Source organism: Sciurus vulgaris (assembly GCF_902686455.1).
Source record: "Sciurus vulgaris genome assembly, chromosome: 2".
In the NCBI taxonomy this organism is placed as follows: Eukaryota; Metazoa; Chordata; class Mammalia; order Rodentia; family Sciuridae; genus Sciurus; species Sciurus vulgaris.
In genome coordinates this window covers 7,025,919-7,052,025 of record NC_136462.1, presented here as the reverse complement: position 1 = coordinate 7,052,025, position 26,107 = coordinate 7,025,919, and the positions used below count along the sequence as shown (strand labels likewise).

The 26,107-nt window shown below is 61.5% G+C and overlaps 1 protein-coding gene across 6 annotated transcripts in view; it reads left to right on the top strand.

Moving 5' to 3' along the window:
• Nucleotides 1-25,843, top strand: part of EVL (Enah/Vasp-like) — a 141,601-nt gene extending 115,758 nt beyond the window's left edge. For 5 of the 6 annotated variants that reach the window (XM_079129514.1, XM_079129516.1, XM_079129512.1 and 2 more), the window contains exons 4-14: nt 10,009-10,072; nt 12,392-12,453; nt 13,738-13,967; nt 14,330-14,451; nt 16,383-16,443; nt 19,725-19,788; nt 21,207-21,273; nt 21,366-21,428; nt 23,228-23,294; nt 23,625-23,682; nt 25,367-25,843. In XM_079129514.1, coding sequence (XP_078985640.1) covers nt 10,009-10,072; nt 12,392-12,453; nt 13,738-13,967; nt 14,330-14,451; nt 16,383-16,443; nt 19,725-19,788; nt 21,207-21,273; nt 21,366-21,428; nt 23,228-23,294; nt 23,625-23,682; nt 25,367-25,404 — 896 coding nt within the window. In that variant the 3' untranslated portion in view covers nt 25,405-25,843. The remainder of the gene's footprint in view (nt 1-10,008; nt 10,073-12,391; nt 12,454-13,737; nt 13,968-14,329; nt 14,452-16,382; nt 16,444-19,724; nt 19,789-21,206; nt 21,274-21,365; nt 21,429-23,227; nt 23,295-23,624; nt 23,683-25,366) is intronic. The other variant, XM_079129517.1, reaches the window with a different exon arrangement.
• Nucleotides 25,844-26,107: the final 264 nt, after the last annotated feature.

Here is a 26,107-nt window from a genome sequence, read left to right as displayed (position 1 = left end):
ACAGAGGAAGCAGACTGCGCAGTGGCGCAGGCACTTGGTGCCACATGCAGAAGCACTGCCCATCCTGGGTGCCGGGGGAGGGGAGGGGAGGCTCGCGGAGCGGCTCAGGCCTAGGGGTGGGCTCGAGTATGTGTCCTAGGGCAAGGGCTTTCACTGGAGCTTCGAGGGAGGTCCAAGAGTGCGTGAGAGAGCCAGGACCCCGATTCCATCCTGTCAGAGCGGAGGAGGCAGGCAGGGCAGGCAGCTGGAGTTCAGGAGGCCTCGACCCCAAAGCACCACGGTTTCCCATGCAAACCGGTGGGAGCCACCACTCTCCTGGCCCAGGAGGAGCGGACAGGAGCTGTGCTTCCTCATGTTTACTTTGTGAGCACAGGCTCGAGGGGACCAGCCTCCTCAGAGACCTGTTGGGGACGTTAGAAAGCCCCCAAATGAGAGCACCTGAGCCTTGGCTCCAGACAGCAGAGGAGATGCACCCAGGAGACCGTGTTCAGGAGAGCCGGCATTTCGTGGAGACTCCTGGAGGCGGAGAGCAGGAGTGGGGGACAGGGCTGCTCTTGTGAGAGGACGCCCACCTGGACTCCCTCCCGCACCATCTGTGGCAGGCCCTGCCTCAGGGGAGGGGACAGAAGAAGAGAGGCCTTTGCAAGTGAGTGGAAGCTCAGGGTATCGGTAACAAGCGCAGACCCGGCCACACAGGGTACGCCACCCCACAGAAGTAGGAGACAGAGGCAGGGAGGCTTCTGCCTGAGCAGGCAGGAGGTGTCACCAGGCAGAGAGCCACCTACCAGCCCTACGGATACCAGGTTGGGGCCAGTCAGCAGCGTGTGGACCAGCCTGCCACAAAGAAGACACAGGCATGGCAGCACTGAGGCCTGTGGCATGGCTGGGTGGAGGGTGGAGGGCCCAGAGCCGTGGGGCAGGATGGCCCCGAGCAGGCTGGAGGGGTAACCTCGTGCAGGCAGCTGGTCGGGCTGGGAAGGAAAGTGGGAATGACTGAAATGGGTTTGGAAAGAGCAGAAGTGACGGTAAGAAAGGGGAGCCCGGGGGCCGCGAGGCCTGCGGAGGGCAGGGGAGCAGGCTCGAAGCCGCGCCGTGCCCGGCAGCTCTCTGCCTGGTCACCTGTTCCCTTCACCTGCGCACCTACCCTGTGCATCCATCATGGTGGGAAGCCTGTGGTGAGCCCATGGGGCTGGACAGCACTCGGGGCCTTGGAGCTTGCTGGAATCAGGTGGACAGGAGGGTTCTGATAGGTTAGCAGGAGCTTCATTAAAGATTGACGTGGCGAAGCCCGTTGGGCAGCTGGACCGAGTATCAGTTACTGCTGTACCGGCCAGGCGGCTGCGGAGGGAGAGGTAGGTGGCCGGGATGCAAGAGGCGACTCGCGGATTGTGCCGCGGAGCCCTGCCAGTAATGGTCAGCAGGGAGTGTACCCTTCACTGTTTCTGCTTCTGCCACTGTGACTGCACCGTGCTTTGCAGAGTGACCTGTAGGTGACAAGAGCTGCTCTTCTCCTCCCTGCTGCCTGGCCTCTCCTTTCACTCCCACCAGCTCCTGAGGTGGAGGGCGGGGGCAGGAGCGCTGGGCATTGGGACGGGCGTCTGTCACTACCGACTGCAGGGTTTCAGTGAGGTCCTTGCAGCAGTGGCAGGGTAGACACAGCATCGTGGCTGGGCCTGGGCAGCTCTGCTGGCTGGAGACTCGAGCCGCCTTGGGGAGGCTGCTCACCATTCCGAGCCTCAGTTTCCCTACACAGGAAGACGGGCCAGTAAGCCCCACCCTGGAGGACTAGGGGGGTTGATCACCAAAGGTGCTGAAGGTGCTTTGTGGACTGTAAAGGTGTGAAAGGTTGTTAATACGGTTATTGTTTAAGGTCAAGGTTTGTTTCACGTTCTGAAATGAGCTTATTAGGAACCGGGGAAGCTGCCTCCCCAGGCGGCACCTGAGCGGGACTGCGCTTATGGGGCTGCTCCGGCCTGGCTGCCCAGGGCTGGGTCCTAGCCCTGGCTGCCCTGGCGTGGGTATGACCTCGGCAAGCCCCCACCCTGTCCTGGGCATCAGGACCCCTCCTTGTAAGGAGCCGGGGCCGGGGCCAGGGGCCAGGGAAGGGGTGCTGCTCACTGGCACCAGGGCCGCCAGGCTCACGCCTTCACTGCAGGGTTACAAGAGGCCCTTCCTCTGCTGCGCCACGTTGGGAGCACAACCGTGAGGACAGAGGGAGCCGCGCCCCAGGCGCCCAGGCAAGGCTGGCACCGTGACCTGTGTGCAGCTTATCGGCCACTGTGAGCCTAAGCTCATGTGGCGAGGGCTGGGCGAGAAAGACTGGAACTCTCAGTTCCTTCAGCAAGCTTAGCGGGTGGCAGTCAGGTACCACTGGCGGGGACAGTGACTGCTTTTGTTCCTAGACAGGCCGGCTGCTTGTTTGGCAGTGTGCTGCAGGGAGCAGAGCCCCGCTGGGAGGTGTTCCTCCTGGGCACCTGTCCAGCTCCACAGCCGAGTCCTGTGTGGCCTGGCCAGGCAGCTCTCAGGGCAGTGGCCAGGCCAGGGCTTAAACCCTGGTCACGACTCCATCCCTCTTGGATGCTGGCCTTCTTGCCAGAGGAGTGGCACCCTTGAGGGAGCTACAGCCAGGCTCCATCCAGGATGAGGGCCTCCTGGAAGGAGAGAAAGGAGCCAGCCCGAGGGACAGAGAGAGCCGGGGGAGGGTGCTTGGGAGCTCTTGGGCCTCTGCCCAGCTCAGGCCAGGTGGCTGCTGTTCACCAGCCAGAAATTCCATCAAGCATCACGGAGCAGGTGCCGGATGCTTTGTCTCCGACACTCCTGGGATCTCAGGTTCCCTCTTCTCAGGAGGCCAAGGGATGCCTTTCCTATAGAGATGAACTGGACACCAAGCCCGTCCCTCTGTCCCAGAGGAGCTGGGGGCTGGCGTCCGCCGGCCTGCACGGTGTGCAAGGGCGGAAGGAGGAAGGCCTCCTCCGCAGGGTTCAGTGGTGCCCCACCCGTCTGCCCACTGGGGCCTGAGGCGTGCGGACCAAACCGCAGCGCCCTGCAGAGGAGCCCGCCGTCTGCCGCCTGCGCCGCGCCTCGCAGGGGTGGGCCTCAGAGCTCTGCACCAGGACTCGGGCCTCGCTCCCTCCCTAGGTGCTGCGTGCTGCTCGGGCACAGATCCAAACGGGGATCCCACGATGCCCGGGAGCCACAGAAGCAACTGGGCAGATTTCCTCCTGTGTCCTTCTGAGTCGTAGGGCTCGGGGGCTGCATGGTTCGTGGTCCATCGTCCTCCTTCAGGGGAGGCAGGTCTGGAAGGGAGGGCCTTCCCGCGGCGCCTGCGTGCTGAGTGGCAGAGGTCCACAGAGGTCACCCTCTGAGCCCAGGGTGGGCAGAGCCTGAAAGGCAGGAAGGAGGGCCAGTGGGCGCACTAGACGGGACAGCACAGGTCCCACCAGGCCAGCCCGTGTGGCCACCCCTGTTCCCGATAGGCCTCTGCGGGCAGTCCTGGCCAGACGGGTGTCAGCAGAGGAGGCAGACCCTGTGCCGTGAGGGCAGCCTGCCCCGCCGGGCCAGCCGCTCCTCCTGGCCCACCTCTCCCAGGCGCCACGACGCAGGGGCACAGCAGCCGTGAGGCGCAGTGTTGAGAGGCTGCGGTATGCCACCTGCCAGCTGCCCAGGAAAGCGCTGGCTGGGGTGCTGCGGGCAGGGGTCGCCTCCTCTCTTGTGCCTCCTGCCTGCCCCTGGCCCCTACCCCCTCCCTCCCATTTGCCCTGTCCTTGCAATCAGGTGGCTCAAGGAGGCAGGAGCTCCAGAGTCCTCTGTCCTGGTTAAACCCGCTCCACTCTTGACCTGCCGGGCCCGAGACACCGTGGCCTCAGGCATCCAGGTCTCCAGGGACGCACTGGAGCTCGCAGCGCCGCTCCGGGATGAGCATGAGGAACCCGGCGTCCTTCAGGAAGCCTCTGCACAGGACCTGGTACAGAGGCTGATAAACCGAGTCCTCTCTCCCCAGCCATCCCACTGCGTTCTCCTGCCACCCCTGCTGGCCACCTCCAGCTGACCACCTCACCTGCTGCCTGTCTAGGGCTGCGGGACACAACCTCCCGCTCAGCCCAGCTGCTCTGGCTCTTAGGGCCTTCTGGGGGCCCTGGACTTATTTTCCCTAAGAGCATGTCGCCTGCTCTAGTCTCGGCCATTGGTTGGAGATCCTGGGACAGTTTTCCTGAGGCCGCCATTCCTTCTGTCAGCGTGTGACTGAGCCCCGGAGCCGTGTGAGTGTGGGGAGCGCGGAGGCCGGCTGCAATTGTGTTGGCCAGACCGCTGGAACTGCTGGGGTTCGCACAGCCTCGGTGACAGAGCCTGGTGCACACAGGCTCAGCTTGAAGAGCGTCCACAAGAGCAGGCCCGGTGACCCACGTCTGCCCTGTGCCTCCACCTGGCTGTGAGGATGTGCGGGCAGGACTGTCATCTCCTCAGTCTCTCTGAAGCTGACACGTGGGCCTGGCCTCCTCCCCTCTGCAACGTGGGCAGATGACGGACCTCACATGGAATCCTCGGTTGGACCTCTGTCAAAGGCTGGCGCTGTGAAAGCCTTCAGGGAGGCACCAAGTGTGTCACGGAACCAGGCCCACCGTGCCTGCGAGCAGCAGGCCAGCCACGGAACGCTGCGTTTTGCAAAATATGGAGGTGCAGAGCAAGTCTCAAATCAGTCCCCTCAAGATAGGGATTGGGTGTTTATGGGATAAGAAGCAGGGTGGTTTAGGGCATGGGGGGAGGAGGTCAGAGGTGGAGTGATCAGGGGCCCGCACGCGTGCGACCCACCTGCCCTTCGGCAGGCGTGGTGGCCACACCTGTAGCCCCTGAGACTCAGGAGGCTGAGGCAGGATTGCAAGGTTGAGGCCAGCCTCAGCAACTTAAATAAAAATGGCAAGGGCTGGGGTGTAGTTCAGTGGCAGAGCCCCTGGGTTCAATCCCCAGTACCAACAACAAAAATGAAGGAAGAAAGGGACATGGCGACGTGGCCTGATCTCAGGGCGGAGTTTTCTGCCCTCTGACTTCAAAAGTCCCCCGTCAGACTCCTGCACAGGTCAGGTGTCTCCGTGGCAGAGCCAGCAGGAGTCGGCGCAAGCCAGTGAGGCGGGAGGGCCTCTCCAGGCTTGCCCTGGGTTTCAGACTTGAGCTGCGCCGCCCGGGGCAGCCTGAGGAGGTTACGAGGGATCCCTCCGCCGTCCTCGCCCTCCTCTTGTTTATCCCCACCGTGTTCCCCACCTCGTGACCCTTGAGGGAGTTGCCACTGTTTGGGAGGCGGGTGTTTGAGGGAAGTCCTGCCTGAAGCTGGAAGTGGGCCTCGGGGACAGCCAGCAAGCCCCCAGGAAGCCTGGCAGTCCACGGGGTCGTGGGGCAACAGAGCCGGGGCTGGAGTGTCACCGTGGCTCAGCCTCTGTCCACACAGCTCTGTGTGTTCAGAGAGGGGGTCCTTCCCTCCCTCTGCCTGCTGCCAGGGCTGGACCTGGGTGACACCAGTATGGCACAGCCACCTGCTTTGGCCAGTGTCTGATGCTCCACCTTAAATTCCCCTTTCTCTTCATTTGTCAATGGTGCAAATAAGCTCTTTGTTTTGACTTTGGCAAAACTCGCCTGAGGCAGGTGAGAGGAGGGTAAGAACTGTCTTCATGGAGTCACCAGTGACTGGCCAGGCCCAGCTTCCACATTTGACAAGCTTGGGCCAATGAGGCCAGCGTCATGGATCCCAAGTTTTAGGAAAGTCCCAGGAGCTCTGGGGACACCTCATATCTGAACCACCTCATAGGACACAGGAGCTTGTGTAGGAGCACACAGTGCACAGGGAAGGGCACAGCTCCGGCCAGGTGCCCTCCCCGGCACCACCAACCCCGCCTGCTGCCTTCTGGGAAGAAGGCCATTAAGAGGTGACCCTCGGATGAGTGTCCGCCATATGTGTGCTGTGCAGAGGCACCACGGGAGCACAGAGATGCATCTAACAGAAAGACATCTGAAGCGCAGCACCGGTAACAGCTGACCAGCAGCCCCGTCCCTGCAGCTCAGCCCCACAGTCTCTCTGCACTGGGCTCCTGGTACAGGCCAGTAAGTCCAGGAGGGGCCTGGTATCTGGCAAGGGACTTCTTGCCGCACCCTCCCTGGTAGAAGCAGAAGGGCACGATAGTGAGCGAGACAGGCTGGGCTCACCTTGGTGCTGGCACGGATTCCATGAGAGGGAGCCCCAGGGCCACTCACCTCTTGAAGGTACCACCTGCTAGTCCCTCTGCCTGTAGTTCTGAGGCCACCTCTTGGGCTGTCTGTTTTCACTCAGGCTAGTTCCACCCAGCTCTCCCCCTGGCTTTGTCCCCCAGGGTTGGTGGCCACACCTTCCCTGACCTTCACAGTTCAGCTCAGTAGAACACAAGTGTCAAAGGCCCACCAGGCCTGAGCTGAGTGCCCTGAGCACTCTGCCCTCCAGAGGCCTGAGGTCTGGAGCTGGAAAGAGGACAGCCCCCCATCACTGAGATATGAGCCAGAAAATTGTGCGGATTGTGGTAGAAGCATACAGGTGTGGCGAAGCAAGGGGACTGGGACCTGGGGAGGCCTTGGGCAGAGGTGACAGTCGAGTTGGGCCTGGAAGCCTTGGCAGGGGGATTGAGTAGTCCACAGAATACATAGAGGTGGGGAGCACCAGGGGGTCAGCTCAGTGGATGGATGGAGGGGTCAGCTGTGATGGCATGTCCAGAAGCAGTCCCAGGGTCGGGCCAAGCCTAAGCCTTGACCCATTCGGATGACCTCACAAGTGTTGGGTCTGTGTGTTCTGGAGGTGGCTGAGCTGCAGCGTCACTGGAGAAGGCAGGCAGAGAAGGAGGGCAGGGAGTGGAGGCAGAGCCCTGTAGCTCACTGGGGCGCAGGACCAGGAGGGACAGGCCAAGACGGCTGGGGGTGGACAGAGAGGCCCGTGGTCTCCTGTGGTTCAGGCAGCACAAGTGAGATGCAGTGACATCTGAGCTATGGGAGGCCAGGAAGGAACGTCCGGGGTGCCTCTTCCCCCTGGATTCTGCAGGATCCAGGCTCAGCTCAGGAGGCAAGAGGCAACTCCGTGTGTCCTCCACCCTGGCCTCTGGCCACATCCTGCAAAGGTCATCTGCACCTGCTCAGCACCAGGACAGGTGGGCATCTGATACCTAGTACTGTCCCACATGCACCTGCTTCTGCCCAGAAAGCACCTCCTTCTCTGAAGAAGCACCTGTAAGTGGGCTGTTGCCCCAGGCTTCCCAAGGGCCAATGGCCACCCTGAAGGAGTGACTCGTCCCCCTGTCCCTCTGCCCTGACCTTGTCATAGGGCCTCTGGGCCAATGGAAGAGGCCAGGAGTTGGGAGCAGAGGGAATCTCACATCTGCACATGTGCACAGGGTAACACCAGACAGACCCTGGGCCTCACCGCCTACCCTAAAATGGACTGTACTTCACAGTGCCATAGGCTTTGCAGCTCAAAGCAGCCCACTGTTTCCTTCGTTGAAGAAGCCTAGGAGGCAGTACCAGGCCTCCTGTTGCCTCTTCCTGCTCTGTAGCATCTAAAACTCTTCTGTAGTGTATCTTAAGCACAGGGTCATGGGGCCCTGAGAGGGGCCAGGCTCCTGTTGCCTCCCCTGCCTTCCAGAGAGATGTTTGCTGAAGCGGTGGTGGGCAGCGCAGGCCAGCAGGCCTCCTGAGGACTCCAAGGCACATGACCACAACAGACCACTGTGTGCAACTGGATGCCATCCCGGGTCCTGACAGACGAGGGGAACTGGCATAGTGACCACACCAGCAGACACAGAGGTCCTTGCAGCAGTAAGGGGAATCCAGGCATCCAGGCCTGGGTCCAAGGAGGGAACCAGGGCTGTACAGCTTTCCAGGACAGGAACTTAGCCCCAGGAGAAGGACAGAGTCAGACTCAGGAGCAGGCCCAGCTGCTGAGACCAGGTCCCAGAACAAGGCAGAGGTCCACTGTCCCAGCACAGTGGCCAAGCCTGGGCTAGGCTGACAGCAGAGTCCCAGCATGTGGGGCTGGGGCATCTCGAAACCTCCTGCCTCAGCCAGGATAATGGTAGGGGTAGAGACACCGGTCCACTGTGGACACCAACCAAGAGCAGCTCCTGGCTCTTCTGGAGCCTGTGAGTCCTGCACCCCAGTCTTCACACTGGTCTCATCTGACACGCAGGGAGACTGAATCTAAGGCACAGGGCGGCGTTTGTGAGTGCCATTGCCTTGCCCTGCCACTTGCTGTCTGTAACTGCTAGCAAGTCCCCTGACTGTCCCGGGCCTGTTCCTCAGCTGTCTTCACAGTCGTGAGAACTAGGGCTTAATTTAAATGAGAAACGCTCCTGGACGTTGCTGAAGCGCTGTTCACCTGTTCATTGCTCATGTTCCTGAGAACAGGTGGGAAGGACCATGAGGATCCTGGACCTCTGTGACTCAGGAGGTTGAGGAGTCCCCTGGGTCGCTGTTACACTCTTTTTTTTGGGGGGGGGGGGGGGTACTGGGGACCGAACTCAGGGCCTTTGCTTGCAAGGCAAGCACTCTACCAGCTGAGCTATCTCCCCAGCCCCCTGGGTCGCTGTTTATGTTGGAGCCCCCCTGTTGTGCCACCTCCTCCAAGGCTGGAAACAAAGCCACTTGTCCAGAGTCCCTCCCCGAGTCACTGTGACTCTGTGGTTCCCAAGGGAAACTTGAGCTGGCAAGGAGAAGGCACAGTCACTCTCTCCCAGGCTGGCTGCAGCCTGGAGTTGGTCCGAATGTGACACAGGATGCCCCAGTGCAACTCCCAGCAGCAGCCCTCGTCTGGACACGCGGTTCCACACAGGCCTGGCCTGCTCCAGGGCCCTGCCTTTGGGGCCCAGGGCAGGTGTGGTTCTGGAGGCTTCAGGTCAGCCCTGAGCCCCAAGAGCCCTGGCAGGACCCTGCTTCTCCCCCAGCCGCTCCAGATTCCTGCTGCTGGCAACAGGGTGGCACTGGGCACGGATTGCCCTGCCCCCCAGGCCCAGTTCTAGCTAGGGCTCTGACACCACCCTCTGAGTGTCAGTCCTTTACCGAAAAAGTGGACTATGCTGGGTGTGGTGGCACACACCTGTAATCCCAGCAACTCGGGAGGCTGAGACAGGAAGATCCCAGGTTTGAGGCAGTTTGAGCAACTTAGCAAGACCCTGTCTCAAAATGAGATTCAAAATGGGCTGTAGCTCGGTGGTAGAGCACTCCTGGGTTCTATTCCTACTAGCACCCAAAAAAAAATTAAGCAGAATAAAATGGACCTACCGGTTTGACCATTCCAAATATGCTGGTGATTTTAGGCTGGTGTCAGAGTTAAGATCAGAGGGACAGTGGCAGATAGGGAAGCAGAGGCAGCAAGTGTCATCTGAAGGCAAGAAGAGAGGGTCAACAGCCAAGAGGGATGGTTTTTAAGGAGGTCAAGTCTGGACGGTCACCTGCCTACACGGCTGCCTGCCTGAGGAAGAGAGCCGGCTGTACTTCCCACTGCTCCCAAATCACTCGAGAGTTCAGTTGGCAGGAAAATAGCAGGTTTTATTCAAAGCCAGCTTCGATGGAAGTTGGAAGAAGCTTTGTGGTTAGAAATTCCATCTTTGGAGGGTGAGGCAAGCTTTTAAAGGAGGAGAAGTGCAAGGTGGGACAAAAGGCAGGACCAACCCACGTGCAGTGGAGCCTGTGTGGCGCAGACCGGGCTCAGCACTCCATGGCCCCTGGGGCAGCTGGCCCTCAGGCTCACTCAGCTGAGTATGTTGCCCTCAGCGTCAGGGGACCCAACCTCCATGTGCGTCAGGTCCTGTGTGTGGCTTAGAGGGCGGAGCCACAGGAAGGGCTGATGGAGACTGGGTGTCGGGTGTGGCGCAGGTGCAGGGCCCTGCTTCGTCCACAGGCCAGGGCCATCCCTTCTGTGGCCGGGAGAGCAGAGGGTACAATAGGGCTGTTGGCTGGTTTCTTCCCTCCGCTGACCACTCTGCTCTGTGCTTCTCTGCCCCACAGGCCCCTCCACCCAGCGTCAGGTGCAGAATGGCCCCTCTCCTGAGGAGATGGACATCCAGAGAAGGTAACCCCACCCTGGGCAGCGGCCAGCCTCACAGCCTCCCCCAAGTGCTAGGGCTGCCTTTCAGTGAGTGAGGACACAGGTGCAGCCCAGGCCAACGCTCCCAGAGGCCTGAAGGACGGGGAGCCACAGCAGCGCGCCTCCCTGACCTGGGCCATGCTGCCCCCATATCCTAGGTGTTTTACAGGGCGGCCGCCACCCTGCATCACACAGTCCCCGTGATAGCCTGGCAGGTCCCGCCCGCTGACCTTCCATCACCAATTTCACCTTCCCTAGGGTGCTAATGGTAGTCTTGACACAGGCGATAGTTCAAGGGTCCCAGGATGAGGGTGATCAGCCCCCACCATGGGAGGAAGGGCAGTGCTCTGTCCTGAGATCAGAGAAGAGGTCCTGGTGGCTCCCTGCAGAGTGGCTTCCCAGGGTCACATTGCCAGGAACAGCTCTCAAACTCAGGCCTTGGTCTTCTCTGACCTCTCCCAACACCACGCAACAGGAGCCTAGGGCTCCTGGGCCTCTGTCTCCCACAGGGTGATCGTGACTCCAGGCAGGTGCCACTCCGAGCCCAGTTACCTCTGAGAACGATGTTACCCTTGCTCAGCCTGTCCTGAGCACATGAGGAACCGGACGGGCAGCTGCTTCCCAGAGTAGGAGCAATGGTCTCATTTTTGTCAAGCCACATGCACAGACCTGCGGCCTGCCTTCTAGAGCCTCGGAGTCCAGCTCCGTGGTGTAGGGAGGTCCTCGGTCCTCACACCACCCGAGGGCTTGTTTCTGCGTTGCTGTTTCCCAGTGAGCAGTGAAGCCCGGATGGGGATGGCTCAGGGCAGCAGGGCTTAAACAGAACCGGGCAGACAGGTAGGTCTGTCCCAGGCGCCTCCCCCAGAGGGCGAGCAGTGCACCCCAGCGGGACAGACGGGAGGTGACATACAGGGGCAGGTGATGCTGCACAGATAGTCCAGCCGTTCTCCCATCTTAACCCAAGGCCAAGTCAAAGGCCAGCTTGGCAGTGGGCTGCAGGGGCCATGCTCAGACCAGGGCGGGCCTGGAGTCAACAGAGGCAAGAGACCTTCCACCCATGGGGGGTCTTTTCAGACCTCAGAGGCCCAGAGGAGAGAGGACTCTGGGGCCCACACGTGAGGTCTGAATCCCAGCGCAGGAAACTCACTGTCATAACTTCAGACTCAGTTTTTCGATACTTTGCAGATATCCTCGTTTTACTGTGGTTTCCGAGCACGTGGGTCTGCAGAGGAGGGCGGGGTTGGTTTGATGATCTGGCAGTGGGTGGAGAGGCGAGGCCGGTGCTGCTGGGACCCCTCACACCTTCGATGCCCAGGGGCTTCCCGCCTTGTGCTGGCTGCAGGCACACCCCTCACAAGAGCCCAGGGCAGGTGGCCGAATGCTGACCTAACGGAAAAGCACTTGAGGCCCACAAAAGGGAAACGACTTGCCCATGATCACAGCCATGAATCCCAGACAGGAGCCAGGAGAGGCTCCCTGCCCGGGCAAGGCGCCCGTCTGTCCTCCCCAGGCGCTCTCTGAGCACCCGCAGGCCAGAGCCCAGGAGCTCGCCCACACCGAGAACGCAGGCTGTGGCCCCCGGGCCACACACCCGCCCTTCCCCACGTGGTAGAGAGCAGTCTGCCTCCAGCACCCTCCCTGATGCTGCCCTGGAGCACCCGACCTCGGGCACCAACGGCCCAGGTGTGGCATTTGCTCCAGCCAGGTGCGTCCTTGCTGCCGTCCCTAGGTGGTCCCAGAAGGCCCTTCCTGTGCCACCTTCTCAGTCCCTGAAGTATATGCATTTATTTGTGGGTCACTCTCCTCACTCAGTCAGCCTTGAAAGCACCCTGAGGCCACTCTGCCACGAGACCAGTGGTCAGTTCCCAGTGAGGTCCTCATAGCTTGGTTCTGCAGATGGCCCTTGGGATGGCTGGGCCTGCGGCCTCTATGTCCATTTCTCCTGACAACTAGCAGTGCCTACAAATTGTCTCAAGGAGCTCAGCCAGGTGCAGTAAGAACAGGTGTTCCTGTGGTGGACCGGTCAGGGTCACAGACCCCCCAAACCATGGGAGCCTGTCAGTCCCAAGGGAGAAGCTTTACCAGGCCATGGGTGAACCCACGCCAGCCAGAGGTTTGCCTGAGCTTAGGGGGCCACCCGCACGCCCCGTCTGAGGACCCAAACCCACACTCACCCTCCGCTCAGTGGAGGCAGCCTGGCAGGGCAGCTCCCAGGAGTGCAGGAGGGCCAGCCCGGGTGCCCTCAGAGCCAGGGCCTGTGGTTGTGGGTCCCGAGCCATCAGCCCCGGCCCGGTTGCCTTTCAGACAAGTGATGGAGCAGCAGCAGCACCGTCAGGAGTCTCTGGAGAGAAGAACCTCAGCCACAGGTGAGAGCCCCTCCTACAGCCCACACGGAGTGGTGGCAGCCCTCCACCAGCCGGGGCCGGGCACGGCGGGCTCACGTGACCTCGGAGTGCCACTCAGCCAGTCCAGCCCTGTCCACTGGCCCTCAGGCCTCCTGTCACTCATTCCCCAGGGGACATTCTGGGGGACACACCATGGGCAAGGCAGACAGAGAGCCCCCTGTCCAGCAAATGCCCATCCTGACACTAGTGTCTGCTGTGACCAAGGGAAGTACAGGGCTGGAGGCCCAGAGGAGGCCCGGAGGAGAGACCACCAGGCTCTCCAGCCCTGACTGCAGCTCGGCACATAGAGGAGGAGGCTGTCGGGTTGGCTGCAGGCATAGCCCGTGTCCCTTGCCTTGTTTAGTTTGCTCGCGTGTTCTCTAAAGTGAGCAGGTGAACGCTCTTGCCTTGCCGGCAAGGAACCAATCCCCTGGGCACCCTGTGCTTGGAGGCTGGCAGTGCCTCCCCTGCCATGCTGGGCTTCTGGTGCTGCCCGGGCCTGCTGTCCAGGCCACCCTCCACGGCCGTTGCCTTGCCCAGCGCAGCACTGCCCCGTCTCACGCTCCAGCACCCTGGCCTCCCCTCTCCGCTCCTCCCCAGCAGCCTCTTCCCCTCCCCCCCTCACTGCCTCGCTAAGGCGACTTGCTGTACTGTCCAGTCCCGCTCTGTCCGGCAGTCCTTGAGAACTCCCGTGCAGGTTGGAGCCACTGTACAGGCTCCTGGCCTGCATGCCCGCTCTGGGTGGCCTGTCGTCTTCAAGACTGTTTCCCACTGGGCACAGGCACCTGGGCGAGGAGCCAGTGGCTCTTCCCAGCACCCAGCTCAGTGCCTGGTGCACAGTGGAGGCTCAGGCAGCCTCTGAGGGAGGGTGGCTGGCTGGAGACCCAGTGGAGCCTGGGCACTCGGCACCGCTCCCTCACCATGTCCCAGTCAGCCCTGGAACCCAGCTATCTGCCACAGTCCCCAAGATCCAGGGTCAGTCCCACTTACGTGTTGGAGACCGAGTTCTGCCAGTGCTGAGGATAGTGCCAGGTGCTGAGAAGGAACAGGGGGAGAAGGCCCACACACTGCCCGAGCCTCCTCTCCCGCTAGAAAAGCGTGAGGAGCAAGGGAGGCCCAGGAGCACTCACACACGAGCGCCACGGGGCCTGCCTCCTGTGACTCTCGGGAGCCACTGCCTTCTGTCCCTCCCCCAGGGACCTGAGAGGAGGACCAGGCTCAGGCCAGCAGGGGGCCGAGGACTGACTGAGCCCCGTTCTGTTCCAGGGTCCGTCTTCCCACCCGGGCATCCCTCTACGGCAGCCAGCGCCCCCCTCTCATGTAGCGGGCCTCCGCCCCCGCCCCCACCCCCTGTCCCACCCCCACCCACGGGGGCCGCCCCACCACCGCCGCCCCCCCTGCCAGCTGGAGGCGCCCAGGGGGCCAGCCACGACGACAGCTCCGTGTCAGGACTGGCCGCTGCCCTGGCCGGGGCCAAGCTGAGAAGGGTGCAGCGGGTAAGAGCTCCAGCCTCGGGGACAGGCGGGGGACAGGCACCTCCCACCCATGGCTTGCCTCCCTCTCCGTCCTAAACTGCAGGCGCCTCTCCGCACCCTTCCTAAGTGGGGCACGGGAGTTTTCCTCCATGCGGAGGAGGACACTGTGGCACAGGGAGGTCACACATGACCTCAGTGTTGGGCTGCTCCGCAGGCCCCCTGCATGTGCCTCCTCTGCCTTCCGCTGTCTTGCTGTCCTGGGGTCCCTTCCACCCTCCTGGCTTTGCCACGGTGGGATTCAAGCACGCGCTCCCGAGGGCCCTCAGAGAGGCACAACTGCCCTCCAGCCACCAGAATCTGAAACATTGCATTCTGTCCCTCAGCCGGAAGATGCCTCTGGAGGCTCCAGTCCCAGTGGGACAGCAAAGTCTGATGCCAACCGGGCGAGCAGCGGGGGAGGCGGGGGAGGCCTCATGGAGGAGATGAACAAACTTCTGGCCAAGAGGTGGGTCTTCTACTCCCCAGCCCGGTGCCGCCCCAGAAGCTGCTGTCCCTCAGCACCTCACAGAGGATCCTGGCTGGCCCCAGAGTCCTTTGTCACCCAGGGTTCGCCAAGCAGGCAACACTGTTGCTTGCAGTTCCCCAACTCAAGGGTCAGCCCAAGGCCTCAGCCAGGAGTCCTCTGAACTCCTAAGTCCCTCTTCATCTCAGTGTGACAGAGTCAAAGCATCTGCTAGGTCCCAGCCCTGTCCTGAGCAGGGATGCGTTTGGAGGTCACTTCAGAGATGCCCCAGAGGAAGAGAGGCTAGTGCCTGTACTTGGGATGTCAGTGGGCACAAGATGCAGTCCCAAGCTCCCAGCGCTCTGGTGGATGTGGGGTGAGGTGCCCCTTCCTCTGGGACTCATTATAGAGCAAGCAGGGAAACACAGCAGCAGGAACCCAGAGGAAGGAAGCCTCTCCTGAGGGATGGGAAGACAAAGCTCCCATGCCCCGGTACCTGGTCATCCTCTTCTCCAGCCACACCAGCAGTGGCTTCAGCCTGCCCAGGGTGGCCTCACCCAGGCAGGGCAAGCGCTCACTGCTACCACCCCAGCCTGGTCTGCTCTACACTCTTAAGAGAGGAAACATGGGGCAGACAGCGTGGCACATGCCTGTGACCCCTGCTGCTTAGAGACTGAGGCAGGAGGATCACAGGTTGCAGGCCAGCCTGGGCAACTTAGCAAACCCCTGTCTCAAATTTTTTTAAAAGGCCTGGGGCTGTAGCTCAGAGCTGGAGCCCTCCTGAGGTCAATGCCCAGTACTGCAGGGAGGAGAATTGACGCAGGCCTGCTGGGAGACTTGGGGTACAGTGGGCCAGGCCGTGGGGTATGCCAGCGAGGATGCTGTCCAGGGCCAGGAAGAGAGGACGCAGCCAGCAGCAAGGGGCTGGGAGTGAAGGCAAGGGAGACTACTGGGGAATAAAGTCCAGGTAGAGTGGCCAGGCAAAAAGGCTTAGGAGGTCGGGATCGAGGACCATTCCCAGGGGCCTGGGCTGGGTGACAGGTAGTCACCTGTCCAGAGATGGGGAGGCTGCAGCATGGCCGTAGGGGGCAGCTGCTCAGCACATGCCCCCTTCATCCTTGGCGGGCAGCTCGCCTCAGTTTACAAGAGTTTAACACCAGCAGCTTTGCGGAGTTGAGAATCCACAGGAGCAGATCTGCGGGAAATGTCGCGGCCCTGCAGGTATAGATTTGGGAGGCGGCCAGACAACGTCAGACATTGAGCCCAGAAACCATGAGTGCAACCTGAGAGTACGTGAGGAGGGACTGGTGCCTGCAGGGAGGCACACGGCCTGACTGGGGCCTGCAGGGAGGCACACGGCCTGACTGGGGCCTGCAGGCTTCCTGGTGCCTCGCTGGTGCCTGAGCTCTAGGACGGGAGGGCCTTAGGGTGACAGGAACTGTCTTCCCCTTCCTGCAAGGAGCTGGAGTCTCTTGTCCCCGGGGCCAGTCTGAAATGGAATCTCCCACCGCCCTGACCCAAGGGACAGGCCACAGCCCCGAGAGGCTCCTCTCTCCGTGGCCAGGCTGGAGTGTCCTAGGGGTATGGCCGCCACTCACCCAAGCCTCAGTACCAGGAGAGCTGGGCAGTGCAGCAGCTTCCTCCACCTCCCGGGGGCTACGGCCATCCCTGGTTGAGCTGGACAAACATGGAGCATCCAGCCCTCCTCTCTGCCCAGACCTGTTTCAAGTCTGGGTCACGGGCAAGCATAGAAGGCCTGAGCACAGCGGGCGTGGCTCCCGACCAGCCGAGGGCCTGGACGGTGGCCTCCTTCGCCCCCGCCCCACGCGGCTGCCTGAGGGCCAGCAGGTCGAGCAGAGAGGCAGCTCGCTGGTTTTGGGTCAACGCGAGAACCTCAGGAAGCTGATCAGTGTCTTTTCCTCCCCTGTGTCTAGGAGAAAAGCAGCCTCCCAGACAGACAAGCCCATGGACAGAAAGGAAGACGAAAGCCAGACGGTAGGCCCACCCGCTCCCTCGGCCTGCCCCACACAAGGGGGCTCGGGGTGTCCCGGCTGGGACGTCCACGTGGTGCACACTCACTGGTGACTCGCAGGAGCGGCAGAAGGGCCCAGGAACCCAAGACCCCGGGCACCCGTTCTCGGTGGCATCCTGGGCATCCACTCAGCGGCCAGCCCCTGTCCTCTAGATTAAGACAGAGTCCCACCGACACGCCTCAGCTTAGTGTGAAGTCCGGGTGGCAGGACGAAGAGGCAGAAGTGTGGCTGGGGGTCAGCGGGGGAGGCAGCCTGGGCCTGGACGCAGCCACAGTCACCTGCTCCTCTTCGCGCAGAGCACGTTGCTCTGGGCCTGGGCACATGCCGTTCCTCTGCTGCCTGCCGACCCCTCGCCTGCCCTTCTCTACATAAACCCTCCTCCCAAGCATGTGACCTCCTGGGCCCCGGACTGGGAGGCACTGTCCCGTCCCCCTGCCCTACTTCTCCCCAGCCCTGTGCAGCTCCCATGGCCAAGCTGATACACTCACTGCGGCCGGGTCCCAGGCACCGCACACACTGGGCTGCGGCCAACCCCCCACCACAAGTTTCTACAAATGCAGAGGCCTGCGTGGCCAGGAGCCCCGGGTGGGTTCAGGGTCAGTACCAAGTGCCACTCCAGTCATGGCAGAGGTCTTAAGTCCACACAGGCTCTTCCTAGGCAGCCGCTGGTGCTTCACAAGAAAGGGAATGGATTTCACACCCAGGGATTCCAGAAGAGAATCACGATCTTGAAACCTTCGACCCCAGGGTGTAGCCCCCTTCTTCTAGCCCCATCTCCCCACTCCCACCACCCCATACTGGAGGCTGAACCAGGGTTGCTCTACCCCTGAGTCACCCCCTAGCTCCATCATTACTATTTTGAGAGAGGGTCTTGCTAAGTTGCTGAGGGTCTCACTCAGTTGCCCAGGCTGGCCTCAAATTTGCGATCCTCCTACCTCAGCCTCCTGAGTCACAGGAATGACAGGCGTGTGCCCTTGCACAGGCTTCCTCCTCTTTGTAATAGGCCCGGCCACTGCTCTTTCTTGTTCCCTGGGCCTTCCTCGTACCAGACTAGCCTCCAGGCTGCAGGGGCTACACAAGTCCCCCACGCCAACCGTGGGCACACTTGACACTGGCAGCAGCTTCCGTGTTCTGTTTCATGCTTTTCAGTGTCTTCCGAATTCCCTCCAGCGAACGTGTACTAGTTTTATAATTAATAAAGATCAAATGGTTATTACTTGAAAGAAGAAAGTACCTCTCAAATCAGAGCCAAGTGACACCAGTGGGCACACGGCCACTTGCTGTCCATAGCAATGATGTTACCACTCTGAGAACCAGTTCCACCCCAAGCAAAGTTGCCCCATGCTCGCCCCAGGCAGCTCTGCTGACAGGAGGCTGTGGGGCAGCCTCCGGCCCAGCCCAAAGGGAGGCACGAGGTCCCTTTTATGCAGGGAAGTGGTTTTTTTTTTTAACTGTGATTTAAAGATATTGAAGAAAGAACCCTAATGTCCGTGTGTCCCCAGGTGCACGGTCCTCACGTTCACTCTCGCTGGCTTCTCTGGGCCCATGGCCCCAGGTACTCGTGCCGACTGACCTGAGCCCTTGCTTGGCTCTTTTGAGATGAGAAGGCTGCAGAGACTCAGGCCAAGACCTGAGTCTAGCACAGTTCTCTTCCTCGGGACCAGCTCCCAGAACTCACTTGTTTGCCCACAGATTTCCAGGGGTTCCTACAGATGCCAGCCTGTTCTTGGCATGGGGACAAGTGGTATGGGAACACAGGCCTGGCCCCTTGCGGTCTCACGTTGGGACAGGGGTGGGGTACTTAGCTTTGCACCCAGAGTCCTGGAGCCAGGAGGGGGCTGTGGGAGGCCCAGTCTCCCCTCCCCAGCCTCACGTGGACCAAGGAAGGAGAGGCAGAGTGTACACGGAGTGTGACAGGAAGTGGCAACGCAGATTCTGGCTCTGGGTCAGAATGACACTAGTGCAAAGTCATGGGTGGCTGGCACCGCTGCTCGGAAGCTCTGCACAGCAGCTGCATGTGTGTCCTTGAATGTAGATAGAAGTGATGTTTACTTGATAAATGTCGTTTTCTCGATAGTAAAAGATCTTTCCAGAACACGTGCCCCTGTCACACATGCCAGTCGCATTCACTGCCACACTGCTCACACCTGTGGAGCATCCCTGCAGACTCCTGGCACGGCCGTGGCAGATACACATTTGCCCCCTTGCAGACCCACCGTGAGCCAGGCTCTGCGTCGTGTGCGAGGGACCCGGGAGACACTCTGCCCTGCGGAGCTCACTTGCAGCCCACTGGGAGAGGCAGAGATGGGGTGAGAGCAGAGGCGAGCGCCAAGTCCAGGGAGGGCCCCTGAAGGCAGCCCGGGGACCCCGTTAGAAGCCATGTCCGCCCAGGGTGTGGAGGAGGAGCAGAGTTGTGGGGTGGGACTAGAGCACAGTGCATCCCGCAAGGAATGCAGGGAACCTGGGGCTGCGGGTGGCATGGCGCAGGGCTGGGGCGGGGCTGGCAGAGGCAGCGGAACGCCAGGGCCCAGCCAAGCCTGAGCCAGGCCAGACTCAGTCCTGCAGCTCCTCTTGGCAGCAGCATGGCCACCTGCAGTCGGACGGGGTGCAGGAAGCCGCACAGATTCTTGCACGCCTGCTGTCTCCCGAAAGGGAAACGGGTGCTCCTGGGTCGTCCATAGGCAGGACCTCGGCAGTGGCAGGTCTGTCACCCTCACAGCCAGGGCACCACCGGGCACTCTCTAGGACACCTCATCCACACGGCGGCCATATAATGTCAACTCGATTGGTGTTACAGGGACGCAGCTGCGGCCCTGCCGGGCTCCTCGACAGGCCATGGCAGAGGGGACGTAGTTGGGAGCGTGATGAGCTCAGCAGAGGAGGGGCAGGGACCTGAGGTGGTTCTGCTGGCCACAGGCTCCTCAGGAGCAGGGTGGGCGATGGGCAGAAGCCTGTGAGCCCCTCCACAGGGCACTGGTGAGAAGTCCCTAAGACCCCTGAGGTCGGGGCTGGGCAGGGTTTGGGGATCAGAAGGGAGCTCTGGGGCTCTGCAGGGCCTCCTCTTTCCCGACTGTCATGCTCAGGGACCTCCCTGGTGGAACTGGGGGCTCGTCCTCCAGCATCCTGCCTTTTGCTGATTATACAACTAATGCACCTTCGCTGAGAACATTTGGAAACAGTCCCTATGATGACCCAGGCAGCCCTGCTGAGCAGGCTGACGTAGCACCTTCTCTCCCATTTTAGGAAGAAGCGAGCACCTCCCCATCCCCAGGGACCCGAGTAGCCAGCCAGCCACCTAACTCCTCAGGTGAGAGGGCTCCACCTGAGCCGGGAGACACCGGGCCTCAGAGCAGCAGGGAGGGGCTCTGGGAGGGGATGATGCGATCCAAGCCTCTCCTGGGAGCAGCAGCAGGGCCCAGGCGCGGAAGCCCAGCTCCAGCCTCCTACCCAGGGCCTCAGACCTGCCTTCCCCACCGGGACCGAGTCCTGCCAGGGGAGGCACTTGCCCGCAGCACTCGCCCCCGGCGGAGAGGGCGCCTAGAGCCTGAGGTGCAGGCTGGGCCACCTTAAGAGTGATGTTTTTTGTCATTACAGTTTGGTTTTGATTTTGTGGCGCTGGGGCTGCCATACCTGGGCACATGCTGCACCACTGGGCCCCACACACAGCCCAGCAAGTCTAAGCACTAGCGTTTGTGTCCCAGGTAACGCCCGCTCAATCTGCATGGCAGACGCCACCTAGCCCTCTCGCTCACCAGGAGCACAGCCCTGCCCTGCCAGGCAGCTGTGACGGAGAGGCCGTCCTGAGGAGAGCGCCATGGGCCCATACTGGGAAGAAGACGCAGGGGTGGCCACTCAGTCATTCAGCTGACCTTGCTCTGCACCCTCCATGCCAGCACGGGGAGGAAAGGCCCCGAGTCAGGCAGAGGAGCTCTTGCCAGCTCTTAGTGCGTCTCACAGGGTCGTGGCGCCCCCTCACCGTAGCAGAGGTGGCTGCTGCCTCCTGCCCGGGAAGCTCGCCTGTCCTCTCCTCTGGCTGTCCCTGTGCTATTGACTCACCCAGAGCCTCTGAGCAGGTTAAGTGGTTTCCCAGCTAGGCATTGAGGCTCCTGCGGCTACAGGTGTGCTTGAAGCCACAGGCCTGGACCTAGGCTGTTGTCCCAGCTCTTGTGCCTGCAGGCCCAAGGAGTGGCTCTGAGGAGACCAGGCCGAGACCAGGTCGATCTGCTCCGGGAGGGCAGCCTCCTCGCTGCCCCTCGAGATTTTGTCTTCTGCCCCTGCTCATCCTCCAAAGCCACTGAATTCCCTCTGGGTCAACACGTCTCTTGTGTTATGATGAATTACAGACTCATACAGGTCGAGTATCCCTAATCCAAAATTCAGGTGCCCTGGAATCCTTCCTGATAGAGTTTGCAAATATTCCAAAGTCCAAAGCACCCCAAAATCCGAAGCCCTTCTGGTCCTAGGCATTTTGGAGGGAGGCAGGAGCCTGAGTCCTGGAGCAGGGGAGATGGGGTGACAACAGTGCCATCTGTGGGCCTCAAGTCGTGCCCTGGGCCAAAGTGGAACTGAGAATCAGGCACCAAGTTACAGCTCCCCCTGGAGCAGACCTTCCTGCCAGGGTCTCTGCACCCTCCCTGCAGTGGGACCCTGCCAGAAGTGTGTAGTGTCAGGTGGCCTCTGGTCCTCTCAGACCTGTGGCTCTTCATCTGTGAAATGCATTGACAGAGGCTGGCCGGAAGCCCTGGGAGCGGAGCAACTCGGTGGAGAAGCCTGTGTCTTCATTACTGTCCAGGTAAGCTGCCCTGGGAAGGCCTGGGCCGTGACCTGGGGGCAGAGGCCGGAGCTGGCACCGATTCACGTGTCTGTTTCATTCCATTGCCGTAGAACGCCGTCTGTGGCAAAGAGCCCCGAAGCTAAGAGCCCCCTTCAGTCGCAGCCTCACTCTAGGTACCGAACAACCCTCCTGCCTCCCCAGGCTCCGGGGCCTCCTTGTCCCTGTTCCACAACTAACACCTCCAGCCCTGTCTTGCGTGGTGGCGCTTAACAGCTTGCTCTGGGAAGGGTGGTCTGTCCCCTGAGACCTGGGGAAAGGTGGAGTTAGAGGGACTTTGGGGTCACACAGGCCAGCTCCTTCCTCTCCTGCCTAAGGAGATACTGTCCAAGAGGCAGGAAGTGAGCGAGGTGTGAAGGTGAGGCCGCAGGGGACAGCCATGTGGACAGAGAGGACAGAGGAGCTTGTTGCTGAAGCTGGGCCCCTGGGCCTCTCGAGCATGGCGCCCCCTTCCCCGCGTACAGCTCACGTAGCCAGTCTCCTCCCACCGCCAGCCTCATTTCCCAAACCAAAACCCATGTGACCACAGGATAGGACATTTGGCCTGAGTTGCCCCAAAAGTCAGAGAGAAACAGCCCAGGGTGCCTGCATTTGCCAGCCTCTGGAGCCCACCCCAAGGAAACATCTCCACTGTCCACTGCACACTGAAGGAAGAGACTGCTCCACAGAGCAGGTGACAGTGGCCATCAGTCTTGAGTGAGACAAGGTAATGAGCAGAGCCCTGGCTAGGCCGCAGAGCAGAGGGACAGAGAGGAGACTCAGCAGCCAGCCAGGCCGTGTGCCGGGAGCAGCCTTCACCCTGAGGAGCTCCGTATAAACAGGACAGCTGTGGGTCCTCCAGGGCACAGGGTCATCAGGCGCGGGCTGGGCAGGCCGCTGGATAAGACTCGTGGGCACAGCCTCCCAGCCGAAGGACGGACGTGCTGAGGCCCCAAGCTGTGACCACCCGGCAAGTCCAAGGACTGTGTGGCTGGAGCGCAGAGGGAGGCGGGAGGGTGGAGGCGGGCAGCCGAGAGGCTGTTTAGGACGAGCTGGGGAGTGACGCTGGCTGAGCAGAGGAAGGCGGCCGGAGCCGGCAGTGGGCAGTCCGCAGCCCCAGCAGAGCTGCCGTGCCTGCCGGTGGACTTGGGGTCGGCAGCCGTGTCCCTCATTGGGCAGGAACAGAGAACTGGGAGACAAACCTGTTGTCCGGTTTCACAGATGGCTCCACAGAGGGCAGGCCTGAGCCTGTCATGGCCGCGAGCCCTTTGCTGACTCGGCTGGGTTCATGTCCCTGCCACGCTGTCCACACGGGGAGAGAAATCGGTCGTTAGATCAGTGCTGAGGTTTCCAGGGGATGCCCACGTGAGAGGGTCGTTACCCTCGGCTCCGAGCTTCTTCAGTAAAGCACAGGCCACGAGACCCAAAGCAGCAAGGCCACATCCCCTTGGTCTCTTGAGGGAGAGACGCCAGCACTGGTCACCAACACCGGGCACTGGCCTGGGTGGGAAGTGGTGCCTGCAGGCTGACTGGGACTCCACCTTGAACGCAGTGCCACGCTGCAGGTCTGCCGAGCCCCGCTCAGCCAGGGACATGAGCCCCACGCCGAGGAGCCGGTCACTGGTGCTCTCTGCATGGCGGCGGTGGGTGGACGTGGCACGCAGCCTGAGCTGTCTCCTCCACATAAGAGCTCTCACGTCGGAAGATGGCTTGTCACAGCAGGCTTCGTGGACTGCGAATGTGGCCACGGTGCCCACGGGCCCCCAGGCCCTGGACACTGGGCATCACTGTCTTTTGAGCAGCCTAATAGTGACATGGGTGAAAAGCCCCGGAAAGACCAAGGGAGCAGCCTGCCCTCGGGTGCCTCTGGCACGCCAGACTCCCCAGTGTGGGACGCCACGGGCTTTGCCCACCGGTCCACCCTCCTCCCCCTCAGGGTGAAGCCTGCTGGCAGCATGAACGACGTGGCCCTGGACGCCTTGGATTTGGACCGGATGAAACAGGTGAGTGTGTCCTCTCCTCAGGCTGGAGACCCTCTCTGGTCAGGAGCCAGGAATGCCCAGTGGGACCCACTCGTGGATGCCGCCAAGCCAGGCAGGGAGTGGCCACTGGAGGAAAGCTGGTATCCATGTGTACCATTTGTCCCCGGCCCCTGCCGTCCGGTCCCCCAGCCTGCCTTGGGGACCTCTCCCGTGGGCCAGCCCTGGCTTCACCAGTGTGTGCCAGTATCTGCCCCATGCCCGTACCATCCTTCCCCAGCTGGGGCCATGCCAAGGGCCCAAGGGGGATGGGGCAAAGGCCACCGGCCCTTCACCTAGAGGCCCCACCCACAGGAGATCCTGGAGGAGGTGGTTCGAGAGCTCCAGAAGGTGAAGGAGGAGATCATCGACGGTGAGTGGACCGTGGCGGGGTGTCCTGGGGAAGAGGCAGGCTGCAGAGCAGGAGAGCCAGTGCTGCTGGCCAGCGGCCCCACAGAGGCACTGACCTCCCAGCCCTGATTGTGGGAACCCAGGCCCAGGAAGGTTAAGTGCTTTGCCTGCCCAAGGGTGTGCCCCTGGCCCTGGGGTCTGCTGCCTCCCCGGCTGCTGGAGGGTGGGCCTGATCAGTGGGGGGGAGCCTAGGGACACCCCAGTTTTTGTTCTGTATTTCATCATCTGGCAACTGACATTGCCTTTCTGACCTGCCACCCTGCTGTCGCTGGTTTTGGAGTTCTGAGGGGCTGCTGCCTTCCTGGGGTGCAGAGGGCTAGGAGCCAGGAGCTGCGCACCATCACAGCCTGCCTGACTCCAGCAGATGTGGCGCTCCCCCCAACGGCCTCTCACTCCAGAGCAGGGCGGGTCCCGAGCATGACATCCGCCAGGGACTTTGAGGAGCTGGCTCAGATCTGCAGCCAGAGGAAACGGGAAAGTTTGGGCAGGGCTGGCTGGCCCTGGAACAGAGCAGCGAAGTGCAGCCTGTGCCATCCTGCCTGCTGTCCCTCCAGGAAGGTGAAGCTTCACACTGGGTGGTTGGCTCTGGCCCCCAGGGCATCAGCAGTGACCTGGACGAGAGAGTCACAAGTGGCAAAGACTGATGGCAGACTCCCAGAGAGTCCATCACAGGGAGTCAGCAGGCCCAGCCACACCCTGGGCCCGTAGAGGGCATTCAGAATTGTCCCGTTCCGCTAGAGGATGGGTTGGGAGGTACAGAGTTAATGAACGAGGATTCTGAGCCAGCTATTAACTCTGCTTTATTGTGGGTGCACCCCGCCATGGGCCCAGAAGCAAGGCCGCCTGGCCAGGCTGGCAGGCTGGCATGGAGGAGGCTGGAGTGCCGGGGCAGCTGCTGCCGTGCAGGCCCACAGGATCCCACCCAGGGCAGCCAAGAGCCCTGGGAGAGCAGGCGCAGTGCCCAGCCCCCAGAAACCTCCCCTGCTCCTTGGTGGTCCCCCCCTCCACCTGCTCCTGAATGTTGGCTCCAGGGCCCAGGAGATCTGTCCAGGGAGAGGCCAGAGCTGACATGGAGGACAGGAGCAGGAGGGAGGACACCAGAGGCCCTGGGAGGACGGAGAGGGCATGTGTGGCTAAGAGGGATGAGGGGCAGGAGAAGAAAGACAAGCTGGGGACATCTGCGGAGGCCTTGCACAGGGTCCGGGCGGCAGTCAGCAGCGTCCACCTTCCAATAGCAAGGCCTCCTACTTCCAGTGTGCAGCCCACTCTGTCTGGGAGGGTCCCAGGTCCTCTGAGCAGACCTGGATGCCACCCATCCAGACCCTATGAAGACCCCTGAGCCTCAGCACACAGGGCACCGCTCACAGGAAGGTCCTGCCCCGCCTGTGGCAGCTGAGGCCACAGTTAGGCCCGGCCTCTCCAGACCCCAGCCAGCAACTCTGCCAGAGCAGGTAGTGGCAGCGGGGACTGGCAGAAGTGGCCTGTGAGGCCCACACAGGTGCTATTGCCTCCCCCAGAGATTTGTGGCAAAGCTGCCGCAAGGCTGCACCCTGTGCATGGCCTCTGGCGGCCTCTGGTGGGTCCGCAGGGGTGTGGGCTGGCTACCCACGGCTGCCCTGAGCCTGCCTCTCTGTCCTGTCCCTCAGCCATCAGGCAGGAGCTGAGTGGAATCAGCACCACGTAAAGCAGCCACCACCCCGGAGGACAGCAAGGAGTCCACAGCCCCGGCCTCCAGCACACACCAAGCGCAGAAGCCAGGATGTGCTTCACTTGAAAGTCTCAATCTGTGATAAAAAATTGAAATGAGGAAACAAAGTTCAACTCCTGGATTTTTTTAGATTCTATCTGACACAGAGTGCCAGGTCTATTCTCTTTTTTTGTATTTTATATTTGCTTATTTAAGTGTACATTTCTTTTGGTTTTTAGAGGACACCCCCAAATCACCTGCTTCATTAGATGGTTTCCAGGTTTCCTCCCAGGTGACGCTGTGAGCTCCCCAGCTGGCAGCGAGGGGCCGGCTGGGCTCGGCATCTCCACGCAGCACAGCCATCCGGCACCACGGTGTTGTCTGGCCACGCACCGCGTGCTGTGTCCACACAGTAATAAACCACTTACTGTCCACACCACAGGCTTCGGCTCTCACTCTCCCGGCCTCTGGTTGTCCTGGCTGGGGACGCCCCTTTCCAGGAAGGGCCGGGTCCAAGGGTGCGCAGGAGCAAGAGCAGCAACACAGCCCTCCTGTGGCACTGGGCTCAGCTAGAACGTCCCCAGGGCCCAGCTGGATAGGCCCTGAGCCCAACCACTTCCTGAAACGCCACGGGGATGTGTGCACCCCGCCTGGCAGAGCCCGGGATGTGCCTGCTCAGGTGAGGAAGTGGGTGCTGGGG